The sequence below is a fragment of the Pelobates fuscus genome, chromosome 1 (genome assembly GCF_036172605.1).
Source record: "Pelobates fuscus isolate aPelFus1 chromosome 1, aPelFus1.pri, whole genome shotgun sequence".
Lineage (NCBI taxonomy): Eukaryota > Metazoa > Chordata > Amphibia > Anura > Pelobatidae > Pelobates > Pelobates fuscus.
This window is the reverse complement of record NC_086317.1, coordinates 186,744,303-186,767,057: the sequence shown is the minus strand read 5'-3', so window position 1 is coordinate 186,767,057 and position 22,755 is coordinate 186,744,303. Positions and strand designations below refer to the sequence as shown.

General features: G+C 42.1%; 1 protein-coding gene across 1 annotated transcript in view; it reads right to left on the bottom strand.

Moving 5' to 3' along the window:
* SYT2 (synaptotagmin 2) overlaps positions 1 to 22,755 on the bottom strand; it is a 470,295-nt gene that overhangs the window by 203,171 nt on the left and 244,369 nt on the right. The window contains exon 4 of the mRNA XM_063453184.1: positions 11,552 to 11,677. Coding sequence (XP_063309254.1) covers positions 11,552 to 11,677 — 126 coding nt within the window. The remainder of the gene's footprint in view (positions 1 to 11,551; positions 11,678 to 22,755) is intronic.

Below are 22,755 nucleotides of genomic sequence, written 5' to 3'. Positions count from 1 at the left end.
ATAATATATTATAAAAGGATTAAAGCATTTTGTAATATATTATACATATAAGATGCATATATATGATTGTATTATATGTGTACTTTGAGATATATACACATATATCTCAAATTACACATTTAAATTGTAATCATATTTATGCGTTATATATGTATAATATATTCTAAAATGCTTTAAATTTTATAATATATTATACATATATAGGAAATAAAAGTGTGTGTGTATATATATACACACACACACACACACACATATTACATACACATATTATATGTATGTGTATATACATATATATATACATATATATATATATATATATATATATATATATATATATAAACCAAAAATTGAAGACAGGAGCACTCTCTGGGAATTTCAAATTTATATTATCAAAAAATCACCACCTCTACATCAACGTTTTGACCCTTCAGGGCCTTTATCAAGATAATAACAGTGTCAAAAAATGCCTATATATACAGTGAAACTAAATGTATAACTTACCCCATCTGTGTGAAAAGTTTTCTATCCACTTCCGTGTTCCGTGACTGTGCGCATGCGTATGGACGTGTATCCGTGCGTGATGACGTTCTCAAAATGCGACCCGGTGCGCCTGCGTGTAAACGTGCAGTAGTGCGTGCTGACGTGATAATAACGCGCACCGGACACCTACTGTGTCTAAACAACCGTTCCCATGGATACACCCCCGTGACATGCATGTTACAAGGAGGAGAGAAATACTAAGTCCAAAATAGACCAGCCGAGAATTAAGTACATATACAAGCCGAGGAGATCATACAATCCAATGAGTTACCCATGCTAAACCTCTGACTGTACAACTGCCCTAAGTCCTGAAATCAAACCTAGATACAGTAGGAAATGTGCCAACGAACTAAGTTCGAGAATCTATAACAAAGAAAGAAAAATGTGTGTATATATAAAAAAAACCAAATCTTCTATATGAGCCTGTGTGTCCAGTGGAAATCAGTGTAAAGTGTATGTACAAAGACTAATGTGTATGTAACAATGGTAGTGTAAACCCTATGAAATCGGTGACAATCCAATCCAGTGCCCCACACACCCCAGTGACAATCTAATGTACCAATCTAAAGCCCCCTCCCAACCCTAGTGATAAAGTGAGTGACGGTGCCCAGATCTAATAAATTAACAAAGGCTAGATGTACCAATCCTAAAGCATATCATATATATACATTAAAAATCACCGGGTCGCATTTTGAGCACGTCATCACGCACGGATACACGTCCATACGCATGCGCACAGTCACGGAACACGGAAGTGGATAGAAAACTTTTCACACAGATGGGGTAAGTTATACATTTAGTTTCACTGTATATATAGGCATTTTTGACACTGTTATCATCTTGATAAAGGCCCTGAAGGGTCGAAACGTTGATGTAGAGGTGGTGATTTTTTGATAATATAAATTTGAAATTCCCAGAGAGTGCTCCTGTCTTCAATTTTTGGTTTATATGTCTGCTGGGATGCACCCGGGTACAAGTCTGTGGATTATTACTATTGGAGGTTGAGTGCCAGAGGTTGGATCTTTTTTTATATATATATATATATATATATATATATATATATATATATATATATATATATATATATACACACACACATACACATATTATATACAAAAACGAACATTATATATACATATATATATATATATATATATATATATATAATATAAAAATAAATAAAATGTTTGTTTTTGTATATAATGTTTATATAATGTGCCAGTATTATATATATATATATAAACATACATATAATATGTGTATGTAATACGTGCGTGTGTGTGTGTGTGTGTGTGTATATATATACACACACACTTTTATTTTCTATATATGTATAATATATTATAAAATTTAAAGCATTTTAGAATATATTATACATATATAACGCATAAATATGATTACAATTTAAATGTGTAATTTGAGATATATCTCAAAGTAGACGTATAATACAATCATATATTTGCATCTTATATGTATAATATATTACAAAATGCTTTAATCCTTTTATAATATATTATACATATATAGGAAATAAAAGTGTGTGTGTATATATACACACACACACACACGCACGTATTACATACACATATATGTATGTGCATATATATATATATATATATATATATATATATATATATATATATATATATATATATACACATATACACACACACACACACATATTATATACAAAAACAAACATTTTATTTATTTTTATAATATATATATATATATATATATATATACACACACACACACACACACACACACACATTCTACATATATACACTGAACAAATTATAAACACTTTTGTCTTTGCCCCCATTTTTCATGAGTTGAACTCAAAGATCTAAGACTTTTTCTATGCACACAAAGGGCCTATTTCTCTCAAATACTGTTCACCCCAGCCCCCCCCCCCCCCCCCCAGCCTTCCAATACAGTAAAAACACACATTTTAGGGTGTCCGTTTACTGTGGCAAGCCTAAGGCACACCTTTGCAATAATCATGTTGTCTAATCAGCATCTTGATATGCCACACCTGTGAGGTGGATGGATTATCTCGGCAAAGGAGAAGTGCTCACTAACACAGATTTAGAAAGATTTGTGAACAATATTAGAGATAAATAGGCCTTTTGTGTACATAGAAAAAGTCTTAGATCTTTGAGTTAAGTTCATGAAAAATGGGGTAAAAACAAAAGTGTTGAGTTTAAAAAAAATGTCAGTGTATTTAACTATTAAAGCGGCACTGTCATGCCGAACTTACCTTTCCCCAATCAATTCCTCTTCTCTCCCTCTGTCAGGATCTGTTCTTCATTTCTTCCTATCTGCTCTAGTTTTCTTTAAAACTTAAGACAAAGTAGGGACTATTTCTCTTATGGAGGTTTCCTACGCCATGACTAGCTATGACCAGCGGAGGAGCAAAGTGTGCTTCGTTTCCGGTGGTCAGAGAAATTTTCCCACAACCCTTAGCTTTCCTCCCTGTTCCCACGATGCTTCCTGCCAGTATTGCCGAACGTCCTGTCACTTAGACAGAACGCCGGCAAAACTGCCGAATTGCGTCCTAACAGAATGAGAACAGTTTCTCCATTCGTGTTAGAAGGCAATTCGGGACTTTGTTCGTATCGGAATTCCATTTGAATGAATGAATGAAACTCCGATCCTATTCATTGCCGCGGCTGCATCTTGCAGCCGCTAGGTAGATAACTCCCTAATTCCCACGGTATCTACCAAAAGGCTGAAAGACCTAAATTGGTCTTTCAGCCACATTTACGAATACTAAGTAAATGTCAGGATCAGGACAGGGATCCAACACGCAGAGTACAAACAGGTAGAAGGTACGTATACCGGACCTTAGAATGGCCGGACTAACGTAAGGAGTAAGCAAAGAATGGTCTAGAGACAAGCCGAGGTCGAGGGAACGAGAGAGCAGGTAAATGAGAGACAAGCCGGGTCAAAAGGGTAACAGAGGTAAGCAGAGTAGAATAAACAAGCCGGGTCAGAACCAAAGAGTAAAACAGAGGTAAGAGCGCTGAGTGACTAGACTAGCTAGAACCACGACAGGGCAATGAACCAATACACAAAACCTCATTATATACCCTGGTTCCAGATAGATGATCACACCCCCGACGAATCCTGATTCGAGCTCAGGACTGATTGACAGGTCGGAACGGCAAATCGTCATTACGTCGGCTACTAGAGCCGCGTCAAAAAAGGAGGCGGATCAGAGGCGCGCGGCGTGTAAACGGCCGAAACGACCGCGAGGAACGAGCGAGTCAGTTCCTCTGAGCGGACGGAATTCTCAGTATCTCACCTCCTCTGAGGTAGAGACAACAGGTACCCTGACAGTACCCCCCCTCTCAGAAACGCCCACCGGGCGGAAGGAACCGGGACGAGACGGAAACCGGGAATGAAAAGCCCTGCGGAGGCGAGGAGCATGCACCTCCTCCTGGACCACCCAGGACCTCTCTTCCGGACCATATCCTTTCCAGTCCACAAGATATTGTAACCTCCCCCGAGAAATACGAGAATCGAGGATGGAGTTGATCTCATACTCCTCCTGGCCCTCAACCTGAACAGAGCGAGGAGAGGGTACAGCGGAGTAAAACCTGTTACAAACTAGAGGCTTCAACAAGGAAACATGAAAGGAGTTGGGGATGCGCAAGCCAGGTGGAAGAGCAAGGCGATACGCAACGGGATTAATTTGAGTCAGAACCTTGTAAGGACCAATGAAGCAAGGCGCAAATTTCATAGAGGAAACCTTCAAGCGAATATTTCTGGTACTCAACCACACCCTCTCCCCTGGAATAAAAACCGGAGCCGCCCTTCTACGCTTGTCTGCGTGTCGTTTGAACAACGTGGAATTATGAAGGAGAATTTGTCGAGTCTGATCCCACAACTTCTTCAAATTGGCAACATGGACATCAACCGACGGTACCCCTTGGGAAGGGGAAACCGAGGGAAGAATAGGAGGATGAAAGCCATAGTTCATGAAGAAGGGGCTAGAACGAGTAGAGTCACAAACGAGATTGTTGTGTGCAAACTCCGCCCAAGGAATCAGACCGACCCAATCATCCTGGTGTTCGGAAACAAAACAACGCAAATATTGCTCAATCTTTTGGTTGGTGCATTCAGCAGCTCCGTTAGACTGGGGATGATATGCAGTAGAGAAATTCAGTTTGATACCCAATTGAGAACAAAAGGACTTCCAAAAACGGGAAACAAATTGGGAACCTCTATCAGAGACAATTTCGGAGGGTATACCATGTAAACGAAAAATCGCTTTTGCGAATATCTCAGCCAATTCGGGAGAAGACGGAAGTTTAGGTAATGGTACGAAATGAGCCATCTTAGTAAACCTGTCAACCACCGTGAGAATAACAGTCTGTTTTTTAGAAATAGGTAAATCGACAATTAAATCCATAGCCAGACAAGACCATGGTCTCTCGGGGATCTCCAAGGGGTGCAAGAGCCCACAAGGAAGCGTATGAGGTTGTTTAGTCTTCATACAGACCTCACATGCCCCGACGAAATCCTTAATATCCTTACGTAACGAAGGCCACCAGAAATCTTTAGAAATCAAGGAACACGTCTTGCGTATGCCAGGATGCCCAGCCACTTTGCTGTTGTGAAAGCATTGCAACAGTTCCGGTTGAAGTTCAGGAGGAACGAAGTGCCTTGCCCCGGGGACCTGTCTGGGAGCCAGATGCTGCACTTTCATGATCTCAGCAAGCAACAGAGAGTGTATCCTGAGATTCGTGGTGGCGATAATATTGTTCTTGGGAACTACAGATGACAAAACCGCCTCAGATATAGTAGAAGGTTCATGCTGGCGAGACAAAGCATCGGCCTTAGAGTTCTTAGAACCAGGTCTATAGGTGAGCACATAATTGAAATGAGTGAGAAATAAGGACCAACGAGCTTGCCTGGCGGATAAGCGCTTGGCTTCCCCAATATAAGACAAGTTTTTGTGATCCGTTAGAATAGTAACAGGATGCAAGGTCCCTTCCAATAAATGTCTCCACTCCTTTAAGGCCATAATAACCGCTAATAGTTCCCTGTCACCAATGTCATATCTGCTTTCAGGCCCAGACAATTTTTTGGAAAAAAACCCACATGGATGTAATGGTTTATCCACACCTAATCTTTGAGACAAGATAGCACCTATACCCGTCTCCGAGGCGTCTACCTCGAGTAGAAAAGGCAAAGACGTGTCAGGGTGAACCAAAATCGGTGCTGAAGAGAAACGATCCTTGAGTGTTTTGAAAGCAACGAGAGCTTCAGTAGACCAAGTCTTAGTGTCAGCCCCTTGTCTAGTCATATTAGTAATAGGTGCAATAATAGACGAGTAACCTTTAATGAAGCGCCTATAATAATTAGAGAAACCAATAAACCTCTGAATGGCCTTGAGTCCCCTGGGCAAAGGCCAATCTAAAATGGACTGGAGTTTAACCGGATCCATCTTAAAACCTTCCCCAGAAATAACGTACCCAAGGAAGTTTATTTGAGACTGGTCGAAACTACACTTCTCCAATTTGCAGTATAATCCATGTTGTAGAAGTTTGCGTAATACCCTTCTGACTTGTCTGTGATGAGTCTCAATCTCACTAGAATGTATAAGTATATCATCTAGGTATACGATAACGCAATCATGTTGAAACTCCCTAAGAACCTCATTAATCAGATCCTGAAATACTGCTGGTGCATTACAGAGACCAAAAGGCATTACCGTGTACTCATAGTGCCCGTAACGGGTATTGAAAGCTGTTTTCCACTCGTCTCCCTGTTGGATTCTCACCAAGTTATACGCCCCTCTGAGATCTAACTTGGTGAAAATTTTGGAGCCCTTTAAACGATCAAAGAGCTCAGTAATCAAAGGGATCGGATAGGCATTTCTGATAGTTATTTTATTCAATCCCCGATAATCAATACAAGGCCTTAATGTACCATCTTTCTTATTCACAAAAAAGAACCCGGCCCCGGCAGGGGAGGAGGATCTCCTAATGAATCCCTTATCCAGGTTCTCACGAATATACTCCTCTAAGACTAGGTTCTCCTTAGTAGATAAAGGATATACCGTGCCCCTCGGAGGCATGGTACCGGGCAAGAGTCTGATCTTGCAGTCAAAAGGCCTGTGTGAAGGTAGAGTGTCAGCATTCTTCTTGTCAAAGACTGCCCTTAAATCCAGGTATAGGGGTGGTATTTGTAAGTCAGAAGACTGGGTAGAATTAACCAGTGTGTCAGCTACGCAAACCGGTGAGACCTTCTGTAAGCACCTGTCTCGGCAACCCTGGCCCCAAGAGATTATTTCACCCAATTCCCAATCAATAATGGGGTTATGTCTCTTAAGCCAAGGATACCCTAAGACTATAGGAACAGAAGGGGATGAAATGAGCATAAGCGATATACCCTCCTCGTGTAGGATACCAACAGTTAAGTTAAGGGGTAAGGTCTCATGAGAAATAACAGGTTCAGATAATGGTCTACCATCTATGGCCTCAACGGCCAAGGGTGTGTCCCTTAGCTGGGATGGGATAGAGTGTTTAGTGACGAAGGTTCGGTCAATGAAGCTTTCAGCAGCTCCGGAGTCTATCAACGCCATAGTATTAAGTACTCCCTTCTCCCAAACTAAAGAAACAGGTAGTAGAAGCCTATGATCTTTATAGTCATGTATAGAGGACAAGATAGAAACACCCAAGGCCTGTCCTCTGGAGGAACTTAGGTGCGAGCGTTTCCCGGGCGGTTAGGACAATTTAGGCGTAGGTGACCTCTTGCTCCACTTTACATGCACAACCCCTCCCTTCTCCTGTACTGTCTCTCCTCTTCTGAGAGACGAGTATTGCCTACCTGCATAGGTTCTGGAAGCGCTAAAGTTGTAGATTCAGGATTTTGAAATGTGGGAGCTAGTCTAAAGGAAGGTCTACGGGTTCTATCTCGAGTGTTCTGTCTCTGTCTTAACCTTTCATCAATTCGTGAAATAAAAGAGATTAAATCCTCCAAATTTTCAGGAAGCTCTCTTGTGGCAACCTCATCTAGAATTTGGTCTGATAGTCCGTTTAGAAATACGTCCATGTAAGCCTGTTCATTCCACCTGACCTCTGCTGCCAGGGATCTGAACTCTAAGGCATAATCAACAAGGGTTTGGTTATGTTGTCTAAGACGTAACAGTAGTCTAGCAGCATTAACCTTTCTACCTGGAGGATCAAAAGTCCTTCTAAAAGCAGTAACAAAGGCATTATAATTATAGACTAACGGATTATCATTCTCCCACAAAGGGTTAGCCCATCTCAAAGCTTTATCAATGAGTAGTGTGATTATAAATCCAACTTTCACCCTATCTGTAGGGTAGGAGCGGGGTTGTAATTCGAAATGAATACCTATCTGGTTTAAAAAACCTCGACACGTATCCGGAGAGCCACCATAACGTACAGGAGGAGTTATACGAGATGAAGCACCTACTGTGGCTACCTCTAGGCCTGAACTTACAGGAGAGACGGAAGCAGTACGCATCTCTTCTGATTGGTTACTAGAACGAGATAGTAAGGCTTGCAATGCTAGAGCCATCTGGTCCATTCTATGATCCATAGCCTCAAATCTAGAGTCAGGAGAACCGACCTGAGAGTTTGTACCTGCAGGATCCATGGCCCTGTCGTAATGTCAGGATCGGGACAGGGATCCAACACGCAGAGTACAAACAGGTAGAAGGTACGTATACCGGACCTTAGAATGGACGGACTAACGTAAGGAGTAAGCAAAGAATGGTCTAGAGACAAGCCGAGGTCGAGGGAACGAGAGAGCAGGTAAACGAGAGACAAGCCGGGTCAAAAGGGTAACAGAGGTAAGCAGAGTAGAATAAACAAGCCGGGTCAGAACCAAAGAGTAAAACAGAGGTAAGAGCGCTGAGTGACTAGACTAGCTAGAACCACGACAGGGCAATGAACCAATACACAAAACCTCATTATATACCCTGGTTCCAGATAGATGATCACACCCCTGACGAATCCTGATTCGAGCTCAGGACTGATTGTCAGGTCGGAACGGCAAATCGTCATGACGTCGGCTACTAGAGCCGCGTCATAAAAGGAGGCGGATCAGAGGCGTCCGGCGTGTAAACGGCCGAAACGACCGCGAGGAACGAGCGAGTCAGTTCCTCTGAGCGGACAGAATTCTCAGTATCTCACCTCCTCTGAGGTAGAGACAACAGGTACCCTGACAGTAAAGATTACTTGGTATTAGTAAATGCTGCCCCTACTCGCTATACCGCGAGTAGGGGTATGTCTAGTAAACAGTGAGCAGCCACTGGCTGCTCACTGTTCAAAAAAACCCTAGTACCTAAAGGATAATGAGGGGGAGAACTATTGTCCTCCCCCACTGGACCCCACCCCTGAGCTGCGGGTGGGGGCCCTATATGAGAATGTGGGGGGGGACGACAACCTACTTTCCTCCCCCTCGGCCCCGATCCCTGCGCGGCGGGTGGGGGCCCTAAATAAGAATGTGGGTGGGGGGACCTACTACCCCCCCCCCTGGCCCACACCCATGGGCGGCTGGTGCGGTCCCTAAACAAGAATGTGGGAGGGACCTACTGTCCTCCTCCTGGCCCCCACCCCTGAGCAGCGGGTGGGGGCCATGAATAAGAATGTGGGGGGTGGCTCTGTCCTCCCCCACCCCTGAGCGGCGGGTGGGGGCCCTAAATAAGAATGTGGGGGGACCTACTGTCCTCCCCCCAGGCCCCCAACCCTAAGCAGCAGGTGGGGGCCCTAAATGACAAATCCCCCCCCTCCAAGGTGACTAGGGGTCCCCAAGCCCCTAGTCACCCCCCACCCAAATAAAAAACTATCCCCTACCTACCCCCCTCACACTAAAAATAGTGAAGAGTGAATAAAATAACTAACCTGTAAAGAAAAAGAAAACTTACCATTTGACGTCTTCTTTTTTCTAAAATCTTCATTTTTCAGCCCCAAAAAAGGCCAAATAAAAAAACCATCATACCCGTTGAACCTAAAATAAAATAAAAAACAAGAGCGCCCAAAAAAAAACACGACAAAAAAGAAAAAAAATCAACGCTAAAAAAATTAATCCATTTTCACCCGGCGAGGGCACGGCACAGACTGAGCTCCGTAGGGCGTGGTAAGGCTTATAAATCCTTGCCCCGCCCTGCAATTAGGCTAAGAACACTCTGATTGGTTGGTTTAAGCCAATCAGAGTGCTCTGTGTCATTTTTTTACAGCGTGGAAAAGTTCCAAATAACTTCCCTTATGCTATTATGGGGGTCATATTAACTGCCATAGAGTGAGGGAGGACATGGGGGGAGCTTAGGACGCTTCTATCTTTACATATTACAAGGAGGGAGCGGTAGCTCCTTCCTTGTAATAAACTGAACGAACAAACGAACACTGATATTCAGTGTTTGTTTGTTCCTCTGAAATTTCTAGTCATTCATTCGTCTTTCTGATGAATGAATGAATAGATGAAATTCCCGTTCGCATGACCAAGTGTTTAACTGGGCATGTGCAGGAATCTCACAATGCTATCTAGTGTGGGCAGATGACGTGTTCCACAGGGACTTCCTCTACCCACACAAAGATGGTGGCGCCCTGAATATAGATCGGGGCATAAAATAAAGTAAGAAAATAGGTAATATGGGGGCTTAGGGGCATTGGGGGTGACTAAGGGGTCGGTTAGATGTAGTGGAGTCGGGAGGGGGGTTAAATAAAAAAGGGATTCGGCCATGACAGTGCCACTTTAACTACATAATTATTTGATTTTATTAATTATAATTTGAGGGACCTGACTGACAACCGTGGTAGACAGTCCAGAGAATGTAATTGTTAAGCCCTATATTTAACCCCATAACTTTCCTTAACACCATAAAACCTTTACATGGGGGTATTGTTATACTAGGTAGACTTCGCTAAACACAAATATAAGAGTTTTAAAAAGTAAAACTTATCACAACGATGATATAACCAGTAAAAGTGCAGTTTTTGTTAAAGCAAACAGAGGTGCCCTTAAGGTATTACACTCACAAGATTGGAGTGGTAAAAGCACGACTCGTTGCTATAGCACTCAGGGAGGATCAGCCCCTAGAGTGTGTGGGATCCGTGGAAAAGAAGCTTGCAATCCGGATCTCAGGTAAGTGAGTGTAATACCTTAAGGGCACCTCTGTTTGCTTTTTTATATATCTATAAGTGAATTACTATGCTACACTAGGAGCTCTCTTTCTGTTTTTGTCTCCTTAATAGGTGTCAGAGTGATTTCCATGTTTGCAAGTATACCTACAAATTGTGCTTTGTTTAACCACAACCACTGTTTGTGTTTCAATTACTAATAATATTTCCACTCTGTATACACCTCATTTCATTTACACAGGGGTACTTTCACTCTCTATAAGAGGTCCATAGTGATTACGATTTTTGTTGTTGCGCACTATCACTACTGTAAGTTATTTTATGTTCAAATCGTTTTACCAGGATTTGGTTTGGAAATATCAAAGTGCTACTTGTACTTATTGCCCTATAACTTGCAAAAAAAGCTTAGAACATGTTAACATTAGGTATTTCTAAATTCAGGACACAATTTAGAAACTATTTAGTGTTTTTTTTTGGGGGGGGGGGTTTGGCGGTTTATAGTAAATTATAGGATATGCTGGAAATAATGGTATCTTTAGAAAGATCATTTAATGGTGAGAAAAACGGTGTATAATGTGTGGATACAGTAAATGAGTAAGAGGAAAATTACACCTAAACACAAACACCGCAGAAATGTAAAAACACCCCTGGTCCTTAACGGTAAGTAAATTGTAAAACGGTCTGGTCACTAAGGGGTTAATTTGAAAGAGGTAAATTATGGCTGAACAGACATATAGCTCAAATTCTAGGTTTTGTTTTGGTTCCTTTCAGAAAGACAATTGCGTCCGAACTTAAGGGGTTAAACGTGTTTGCTTACTGGTTAAAAAAAAATAAAAAAATAAAAATGTCAAGTGATGCATAGCCCTCTAAATTGGAATGTTTGGTACCTGATTATTTTGGAAGTCATAGTCTAGTGAGAATTGTAACTTCCCAAATTTTTCTTCCTCTTTTTCTTCGTCCTCTTTGTCTTCACCTTCTGTTAAACCAGTTTCTGCGTCATCATCATCATCATCCTGTTTCTGAATGGGAAGTGAGAAATCATATAGATTTATATACTACAACAAAATAATGCATTTTTGTAATAGAAAACCTAAAATATTCTCTTTTTTTTTTTTTTTTTTTTTTTTTTAAACAGTGTGTCCGGGATTAAATAAACTGGATCTAATTTGTGTAGGTCTTTGGTTTTTCAGTTTTTAATAGATTGCTAGCTTTGCATCTTTAAAATAGAAATGCCACTTTAAAAAAAATGACACAACAAAATAAAACACTGAAAGTCTTTTTTCTATCATACAATGCTCTTTCTTTAAAATTATATCAGACACTCCTATATATAACACTCCTATATATAAAAGAGACAAAAAATACCGGCACTCAAGGATTGACAGCACATCAAATCTTCATTTATTTCGAAGACAGAGATCGACGTTTCAGCTCCTCACAGGAGCTTTCATCAGGACACAAAATATCATAACACTGAAAACACACTTATATAGGACATACAATTACTTCTAATGGGTACTTGCCACCAGGTGCACTGCATTTGCGCTCGCCGCCGGAACCGCCGGGACCGCCTTCACAGACAACCATACTTCCGGGTTTGCGGTCAAGTGACCCCCTAGGACGTGTTCATTAGTCGGACTCTGTACATTGCTGTGGCAACCCCAGTAAACAATATCAGATGGTTGCTCCCAAAAGTACCAGAGCCGGCGAGGAACAAATTTCCTCGTAACACAAGATGTTGTCATGGCGATCAGGACGCGTTTCCGGCAGATGTGTCCTGAAATGCACTGAATCTAAACGGAAAACCAACGAGACATATTCCTGCATACAATAATGTATAAATAATGTGGATAATTGTAGCTGTGAAATGTTGTGAATGGATATAGCAGTGAAATAAAAAGTACTGGTAAACAGTAAAATAGAAATACATATGGATTCTCAGAAACAGCAAACATTGAAACATGTGTGGAAAAATCAAATTAGTGAGTCAAGTATTTAAAGTGATAAGTGAGGGAAGGCCCAAAGGCTGCTGAAATGTGAATAATATATGTATAGAGATAATCGTATTCCTTAGTGATTATACAAAACCTTGAATGTGGGAGTGAGATGCATGTATAATGCTCGGTAATTACGCACCTGGGGTAAGTCCCTTAGCTATATACTTGTTACATATAACATAAAAGAAAGGTTAATATGGAATTAAAAGAATAGTCAGCAGTACTGAAACATAAACAAAAAAACTGAACAAGCACAAGAGTAAAGAGTAAAGATGAAGTAAGAAATAGAAATAGAAATAAACATAAAGATAGATAAAATTAAGTGTAAAAATAAAAATAAACAATAAAAAATAAAAAATAAAAAATATAAAATTAAAAATAAAACGAAATAAAAATAAAACTGAAATTAAAGATGAAAATAAAGATGAAAATGAAAAAAATAAAAAAAAAAATAAAAAAAATAATAAACAATAAAAATAAAAAGGTAGTAATAAAAAAGAAAAAAGAAAAACATGTAAATAATGAAATAACGGATGTGGAGGTAAATAATCCTATAACGTACAGATGTTTATATTCAAATGGACATTAACCCATGGAAATGAAGGTCAAGGCTCAAATCCTTATAGTAAAGGAACAAATGAGCATTTCTCATTGAGGCCTCGGGGTGCTAGGGTTCCCAACTGGCAAATCCAGTAGGTCTCTCTTTGTAATAAGAGCCTAGCTCTATCACCCCCTCTGGCAGACATTGGAACATGCTCAATAGCAACACATCTGAGTGAGGCTAGTTGGTGCTTAAATTCTAAAAAATGTCTGCCCACTGGTTTGTCCGATTTGCCATCACGATAGGCAAGCCGGATACTAGACCTGTGGCCTCTTATTCTCTCACAGAGTGCGGTTTCTGTTTTACCTATATAGTTGAGCCCACAAGGGCAAGTCAATTTATAGATAACAAACTCAGTTCTACAATGAGCCATGCAAAGTCTCCTTTCCCAGTCACCACAATATCATGGACCTCCGATAGAATTTGTTTTGGATTTGCTGGACATCACATTGCAAAACAATTACTTCCGTTTCGAAAATAGCTGGTATCTACAGATAGCTGGCACTTCAATGGGGGCTGCAATGTACTTCAATGGGGGCTGCAATTAATTCCGTTTCGAAAATAGCTGGTATCTACAGATAACTGGCACTTCAATGGGGGCTGCAATGGCCCCCATGTATTCCCCCTATTCACAATTCTTGCGAGTTTTACGCAATAATTCTCTTGAACACCTACGGGAGCAACAAATAAAGTTGATGCATGATAAGTTTCTCCTGAGAGGATATCCACTGTTGATTCTTGATAAAGCTTTGGATCGAGCCAAGTCGAGCTTCTTAAACCCTTCCTCTATTAGTCAGAAGAAAACAGACAAAAGATGCCTTTTTCCTATGCAATTTAACACCGCCAGTGGTGATTTAGCTGCAACAATTCGCAACAACTGGCACACATTGGAATCGGATCCTTCACTTCCAGAAATATTTTGTCAGAAACCCATGATGTGTTATCGTCGGAATAAAAACCTGAGAGATTTACTGGTCAAGATGGACCCACGTCACTGCTACAAACCAGTAAAGAAGGAAAACATCAATGTGAGGTGTGTAAGGTGTTTAGGATGTGTGACGTGTGGTCACCTCATCCCCTCCAAAACCTTTACACACCCTTTCACAGGCAAGTCCTACAAGATTAGACAACGTATTCATTGTAGAACTGAGTTTGTTATCTATAAATTGACTTGCCCTTGTGGGCTCAACTATATAGGTAAAACAGAAACCGCACTCTGTGAGAGAATAAGAGGCCACAGGTCTAGTATCCGGCTTGCCTATCGTGATGGCAAATCGGACAAACCAATGGCCAGACATTTTTTAGAATTTAATCACCAACTAGCCTCACTCAGATGTGTTGCTATTGAGCATGTTCCAATGTCTGCCAGAGGGGGTGATAGAGCTAGGCTCTTATTACAAAGAGAGACCTACTGGATTTGCCAGTTGGGAACCCTAGCACCCCGAGGCCTCAATGAGAAATGCTCATTTGTTCCTTTACTATAAGGATTTGAGCCTTGACCTTCATTTCCATGGGTTAATGTCCATATGAATATAAACATCTGTACGTTATAGGATTATTTACCTCCACATCCGTTATTTCGTTATTTACATGTTTTTCTTTTTTATTACTACCTTTTTATTTTTATTTTTTATTATTTTATTTCTTATTTTTTTATCTTTAATTTCAGTTTTATTTTTATTTCATTTTATTTTTATTTTTATTTTAATTTCTTTATTTTTATATATTTTTTTTATTGTTTATTTGTATTTTTACACTTAATTTTATCTATCTTTATGTTTATTTCTATTTCTATTTCTTACTTCATCTTTACTCTTTACTCTTGTGCTTGTTCAGTTTTTTTGTTTATGTTTCAGTACTGCTGACTATTCTTTTAATTCCATATTAACCTTTCTTTTATGTTATATGTAACAAGTATATAGTTAAGGGACTTACCCCAGGTGCGTAATTACCGAGCATTATACATGCATCTCACTCCCACATTCAAGGTTTTGTATAATCACTAAGGAATACGATTATCTCTATACATATATTATTCACATTTCAGCAGCCTTTGGGCCTTCCCTCACTTATCACTTTAAATACTTGACTCACTAATTTGATTTTTCCACACATGTTTCAATGTTTGCTGTTTCTGAGAATCCATATGTATTTTTAGTTTACTGTTTACCAGTACTTTTTATTTCACTGCTATATCCATTCACAACATTTCACAGCTACAATTATCCACATTATTTATACATTATTGTATGCAGGAATATGTCTCGTTGGTTTTCCGTTTAGATTCAGTGCATTTCGGCACGTCTGCCGGAAACGCGTCCTGTTCGCCATGACAACATCTTGTGTTACGAGGAAATGTGTTCCTTGCTGGCTCCGGTACTTTTGGAAGCAACCATCTGATATTGTTTACTGGGGTTGCCCCAGCAATGTACAGAGTCCGACTAATGAACACGTCCTAGGGGGTCACATGACCGCAAACCCGGAAGTATGGTTGTCTGTGAAGGCGGTCTCGGCGGCGAGCACAAATGCAGTGCACCTGGTGGTAAGTACCCATTGGAAGTAATTGTATGTCCTATATAAGTGTGTTTTCAGTGTTATGATATTTTGTGTCCTGATGAAAGCTCCTGTGAGGAGCTGAAACGTCGATCTCTGTCTTCGAAATAAATGAAGATTTGATGTGCTGTCAATCCTTGAGGTATTTTTGCCGGTATTTTTTGTATCTTGTATTATTAAGCCACCAGAGCAGCAGGTATTTTTTCTAATTGTTTTGGTTGGAGTGCAGGGGCTATCTAGATTTGTATATATATATATATATATATATATATATATATATATATATATATATATATATTGTATGTCAGTTTGTGTGTGTGAGATTTCTGGGATATTGTATTAGACTTGACACTCTCAAGTCTAATGCAATATCCCAGAAATCACACACAAACAAACTGACATTATATATATATATATATATATATATATATATATATATATATAATCAGATTGTGTGATTTCCAGGCTCTTAAATATGCTAAATGCCGGGGGGCGTGGCTAACTGCCGACACGAGCGGTCGCATGGAGTGAGAGCTCCGTGCTTTGGATGACTTCACAGCCCACTACTCTCAGCACACACAGCCCCCCAGCGACTGCCAAGCCTGTGGACACATCCTCTACGATGGCACCGGCCAAACAAACAAAATTGACGGACCAGATCCGTCCCGCCAGAAAAGACCGCTTGCGGCCTACACAAGATGGCGATGACGGGCATGCCTGCTCGCAGTCTGCTGAAAGCATGCCGGACCCTGAAGGGGACCCATGCCCATACACCACCACGCCAAATATGCTTCTCAAACTTTAGCATGCCATTGCCCGCACCAAATGGATAACACGTTAAACATTCTCTCCATGAACGTTAAGGGTCTCAATAGCCCACACAAACGTAGGCTGGAAGCTCAGGAAATGACCAAATCCAAGGCGGCTATTGTTTGTCTACAAGAGACTCACTTTAGCATACGCAAGCCACCAATTTTCAAGGTCAAACACTTCCCCCAGGCCTATCACGCCATGTCAGGCACAAAATCAAAAGGGGTCTCACTTTATTTCCACAGGGACTGGGTTTTACACCTTCCAAACAATATATCAGCAAAGATGGCAGGCTGCTCATATTGGTGGGCTCCCTAAATGGCCTCCAAGTGACGAATGCCTCCCTGTACGCTCCAAACGACACACAGAAAGACTTCCTCACCAAGGCGTTCCGCAAATTAGGTCAATACCAATCGGGGCACACCATAATATGCGGAGACTTTAACTGCACCCCTGACCCACACGTAGACACGCAGAGGACCCAAAACCGACCACCTAAACAGCCGTCATTGGCTATGGGCCAACACCTAGCGACTCTACTACACTCCTCGAACTACTACGATGTATGGCGCAATCTCTTTCCGAGCGCGAGAGACTACACATTTTATTCTCCAGTCCACATGACATACTCCAGAATAGACCTATGCCTATTCGACAAAAGCACTCTACCACATGCCATTGACATGCACATAGGCCCCATCACATGGTCCGACCATGCCCCCCTGACGATAACAATGAAAATACCACACCCGGCGAGAGGGAGGGGAGCCTGGCGTCTCAACGAGACCCTCCTGGAGGCCCCTCACCATCTCGAGCACATACGCGCTACACTGGATGCATACTTTGCAAATCACGCACACTGCAAAACCACCATCGCTACACAATGGGTAGCCCACAAAGTAGTTATGAGGGGGGAATTTATAAGGCTGGGAGCGAATACCAAGAGAGCGGCGCGTACGGAGCACACAGAACTCACTCAAACCATAGTTGACACTGAGGCTGACCATAAATCAAACCCAACCAAACAAACTCACAAACGCTTACAAGCACTCAGGACCAGACTGTGAGACCTCCAACTACAAACCACTGAGAAACATATGAGATATTTGAGACAAACTCACTACACGCTGGGAAACAAAGCTGGCAAGCTTCTAGCTGGCCGCTTGAAACAAAAGTACCTTCAGACCAAGATCCCCTACATAGTTTCCAAACAGGGGGACAAACTCTACAACCCCCAGGACATAGTGAACTCATTAGCGGAATACTATGCATCACTTTACCAACTCTACTCAGACCCAGGGACTCCCCAACCGTCTGAGGCAGGAATAGACTCCTTTTTGCACAAAGTCGCCCTCCCCTGCATATCCCAAGACCTTTGTGCATATCTAACCAGTCCCTTTACTGACGAAGAACTAAAGGCAGCAATTAAATCGCTCCCCAAGCGCAAATCTCCAGGCCCAGATGGCCTCTCAAATTATTACTACATTAAATTCACGGACCAATTAGCCCCCCATCTATTAAAGCTATTCAACGAAATCAAGCAGACTGGCATAATGCCCCGAGAAATGCTAGAAGCTTTTATTGTCACTCTGCCAAAACCCAATAAACCCCCCACACACTGTGCCAACCTGAGACCAATATCGCTTCTCAACTCGGACACTAAACTGTACGCCAAAATGCTGGCTACAAGGATCAAAACACTCTTTCCCACGCTCATCTCCGCTGAACAGGCGGGGTTTGTGCAAGGCAGGCAGGTGGGGGACAATACCCGTCACTTTCTAAATCTTATTGACTGGGCAAACCACTCCTCTCAACAGGGCCTGGTGCTGGCGTTGGACGCCGAAAAGGCGTTCGACCGCTTACACTGGGGATTTATGACACAAACACTAGCCAAAATGGGGCTTCCTCAAGCCTTTCTAACAAGTATCCTGGCCCTCTACCAATGTCCGTCCGCAAGGGTCTTTAGCACTGGCTTCTTGTCAGAGCCCTTCCCCATACGTAATGGCACACGCCAGGGCTGCCCGCTATCCCCACTTATCTTTATTCTATGCCTTGAACCACTAAACAGACTCATAAAAGATAGCACACTAATCCAGGGCCTGTCAACCCCAGGTGGGACACAGAAGCTGGCTTTGTTTGCCGACGACATACTCATGTTCATAACGGATCCCATTAATTCCATCCCAGCACTGTTAGCACTACTCAGTGAGTACGGGGAGGTTTCCTTCTATAAGAACAACACCGCCAAAACGCAGGCATTGACGATTAACCTTCCACACCAAACGCAAACGCAACTATCCTCCGATTTCACCTTTGACTGGCGTAAAACAAAATCCCATCAAACCATACCTAAAGAAAACCACTATCCGGTCATACACAAAATGCGGGCAACCCTGGAAAAATGGGAGAATCTAGAGATCTCCTGGCTGGGCCGAGTTAATACAATCAAAATGATGGCTCTGCCTCATATTTTATAACTCTTTCGCACCATCCCAATACCACTCCCCACCAAATTGCTCAAACGAATGCAATTGGTTATTAACGCTCACGTCTGGAAGCGAAAGCCCCCAAGAATAGCCCAGCGCACCCTAGGCTTCCCCTTTACCAAAGGGGGCCTGGGCCTTCCGGATATTAAAGCATACTATAGGGCCACATCTCTAGCACAAGGTGTACACATCCTGAGACTCAAGGAAACCTCTCACAGGCCTCTGTGGCTCACACTGGAAGATGCCCACCTACAACCACACAACACGTCCCGCATGTTATGGTCCAATGCCCCCACCGATCCTGAGGGAGCGTACCTGTCCAAGTGTTCTCGCTTCCTGTTGAGCTCATGGCGGACTTGGAGCCACCTGATTGTGGACCCGCACTTGCTCTTCAGGGAAGCGCCGCTAGAAACCATGACCATTTTCTCCCCAGATCTACCCACAGCGAGCTGGATGGCCAAGGGCATAAATAAAATAAAAGACGTACTGGAGGGGGGCGTGATCCAAACATTCCCGGATCTACAGCACAAATTTTCCCTACCCCAAAGGGACATGTACCTTAGAATGAAAAACATCCTGCTACTCCATACAGGCAAAAAAAACGAGATGCCCAAAGATCTGCCACTGATTCCCACTCAGGTCCTCTCCACTAAAATAGGGAAACCCCTATCCATGTGCTACAACGCCCTCCTAGAGGGTCAAACAGGTGAAAAAAGATCCTATATGATGCAATGGGAGGGAGAGATAGGCTACCAACTGCCATTGGAACAATGGTATGAGGCACTGACAAACACGAAAAAAGCTTCCAAGAGCCTCTCGCTGTGGGAGGCATACTGCAAAATTGCCATGAGATGGTACTTAGTACCACACAGACTGGCACATATCTATAAGGGTTCCTCTGGGCTCTGCTGGCGCTGTGAGGGGGAAGCGGGCACCATGCTACACATGTTCTGGGACTGCCAGGCTTTAGGAACGTTCTGGAAACAGTTACAAGGCCTTATTGTAGATACTACCGGCCTCCAGATTCAGCAGAAACCAGAACATTACCTATTACACAAAATACCCGGGCTTTCACTACACCCCCATAAGAAAGTACAATAACAATACTTACGGTGGCAAAAATTCTAATAGCCCAAAACTGGAAGAGTAAAGTGGTACCCACCCTAGTAGCAATCACAGAGAGAATGAATGCTATAAGCTCCTATGAACGCATGGCCAGTAGGATCTGGGATCAGGGAAATAAATACGAAAAAGACTGGGCAAGCTGGAATCTCAAACCATGATCTCTCATGACTAAGAGAGTGCCCCATGATTCGGGTACTACCAGCCACGAACTGGACCCGGCAAACTGATGACATAGCACCTAAAGAAAAAGTAAGAAAGCTTATGAGAACGATAACTAGACCGTGTAGGCACAGGGTAGCAAGGCTAGGGACTTTCAGTCCCCACTCCAAGTTCATCTCACCCTTCCCTTCCACATGTTCCTGTTCCCCCCAAATCCTGTCAACAAAACTCCAAATGCATAAAGTCCGGGCCTAAAGATGAGGCTGCACTGGTTCAAGAGCAAATAGTTAACCAATCTTTGTATGTAACGAGCAGGTATCCATTGTTCTTGTTGTATAAAATGCATTGTAGGAATGACAACATTGCCGATATCAAACTGACATGTAAACGTGATATAATCATCCTTGTCTGCAATGTATGTTTGTTCATGTTGTTGGCAAAATAAAGACTATATATGGAAAAAAAATAATAAATAATAAATAAATTAAGGGCATTTCGCATATATTAATATTATCCACCCGATGAATATTATGATGAACAGGGACCCAGTCGGGTGCTGCGGCTCTTTAAAAGCCCGACCGGCCCCTGCAGTATCTGCCACCTGGGAGGAAGTAATAGACAGCATGTTACTTCCTCCCAGCTAAACACACAGACACACAGGAGTGAGGAGGAGGCTGGAGCAAACTAGCAGCATGGAGGCAGAGGAGAGGCTGGAGTGAGCAGCTACATGCTCACACCCGTCAGCCTCAGCTAAGACACAAGGCAAGTTAAGGGTGGCTGCATATCAGATTATTATACAATCAGGGCAGACTGACAACTCACAGGGCCCTCGGTCGATAGGAGATCAAGGGCCCCCCTCCTGGTGCAAGGTCTTTGTGCAGCTCTCACACAGATATTATGTGTATGCTACCCAGCACCGATCATGGCTGTCAGAGTCATGACTCCCACTCCTGCAGGGCCCCACAAACAGGGCCTGATATACTTTGTAACGGCACCCCCAGGCATAAAAGGGGTTAACAGCCGTTTAGTAGATCTTCCCTTCCAGAGACACAGGTACAGCTACTGTAGACACCAATACACCAAACTGGATACCAAGTAGCACTCCAAACTCCCGAACTGGAACCTCACGAATAGCTGCTAGCAGCTGAACAAGAAAAGCACAAGAAAAGGCTTACACTCCTGGCAATCAGTCTCTAACAGCATACAGTAAATCCCCCCAAGAACGAGACAAAGCTCCATGTTGAGGGTCAAGCAGTGAACAGACAGAGCTGTGGGTTTATTGTTCTTATATACACATTAGTACCACCCACAGGGTTTTGGAAAACAACCAATAAACACGTACAATACACTCAGACACTCCCACAAAAAATCCTCCCCTCTGCCTGTGATACAATTACCTTACACAATGGGTAATGTAATTATCACAAGCAGAGAAATACAGTTTTTCCACATTATTCATAACTTTAAAAGTATGCATCACATTCACATAAAACTTACATTTTCAGAATCAGCATTCTGCAAATACAAACATACATCATACAAATTGGTCCAGTGGTTCAAAAGATAGATCGTAGTCCTTTGTGACCAAATGAAGCATGGCCTATCTGCCCAAAACCAGTTCCACAGAGTCTTCTATCCTGGAGATAATTGGGAAGTAATCCAATTATCTCCAAGGACAGAGGCAAAACTCCATTGAACACATGGCAGCAAAAGACAATAAAATACATAAAAATATATAACTGTGCAGCCATTGCATAAAACAGGTACATTCAACATATCCCCAGATAGCTCAGATCTGAGCGCACATTATTACTGAATGGCTCTCAGATCACATACATACAGTTCATTTGCCATGGAGCTAAAGTCTTTCCTATAGTCTTTCATTATACGAATGGGCTCCATGGCATAGCTATCTGAGGTATCACCGCTTAAACAGGGCAAGCACCGAATGACACGGCTTTCGTGTCTTTGCAGGGGAAAAATCAAGCGTTTCCACATGGGGCCATAGTCTAAAGGCAGCAGGCGGGCAACCAGGCTCCTCCAATGCACAGTGGCGAGATTGGTCTCGTCACATACTTTAAGTGGTTAATTCAACCAAAAACAGTGTTTTAATAAAACATTGTTTTTGAATAGAGTAAACCTTACTGGCATGCCTTACACCCCTTATTAAAATAAAGAAATAAAGCAAATTTAATTACATGCTTCCTCTGTGTTTGCTGGTGACATCATAAGCAACGTCCCCCACATGTTCAATCAAGGTTGCGTGTGTGGGATGCTGCTTGTGATGGTGTGTTGCTGTATGTCAACGTGTTGAGTTAGAATTAATTGTTTGTCTTGTTTTACCTATTGTACTGTGCTGC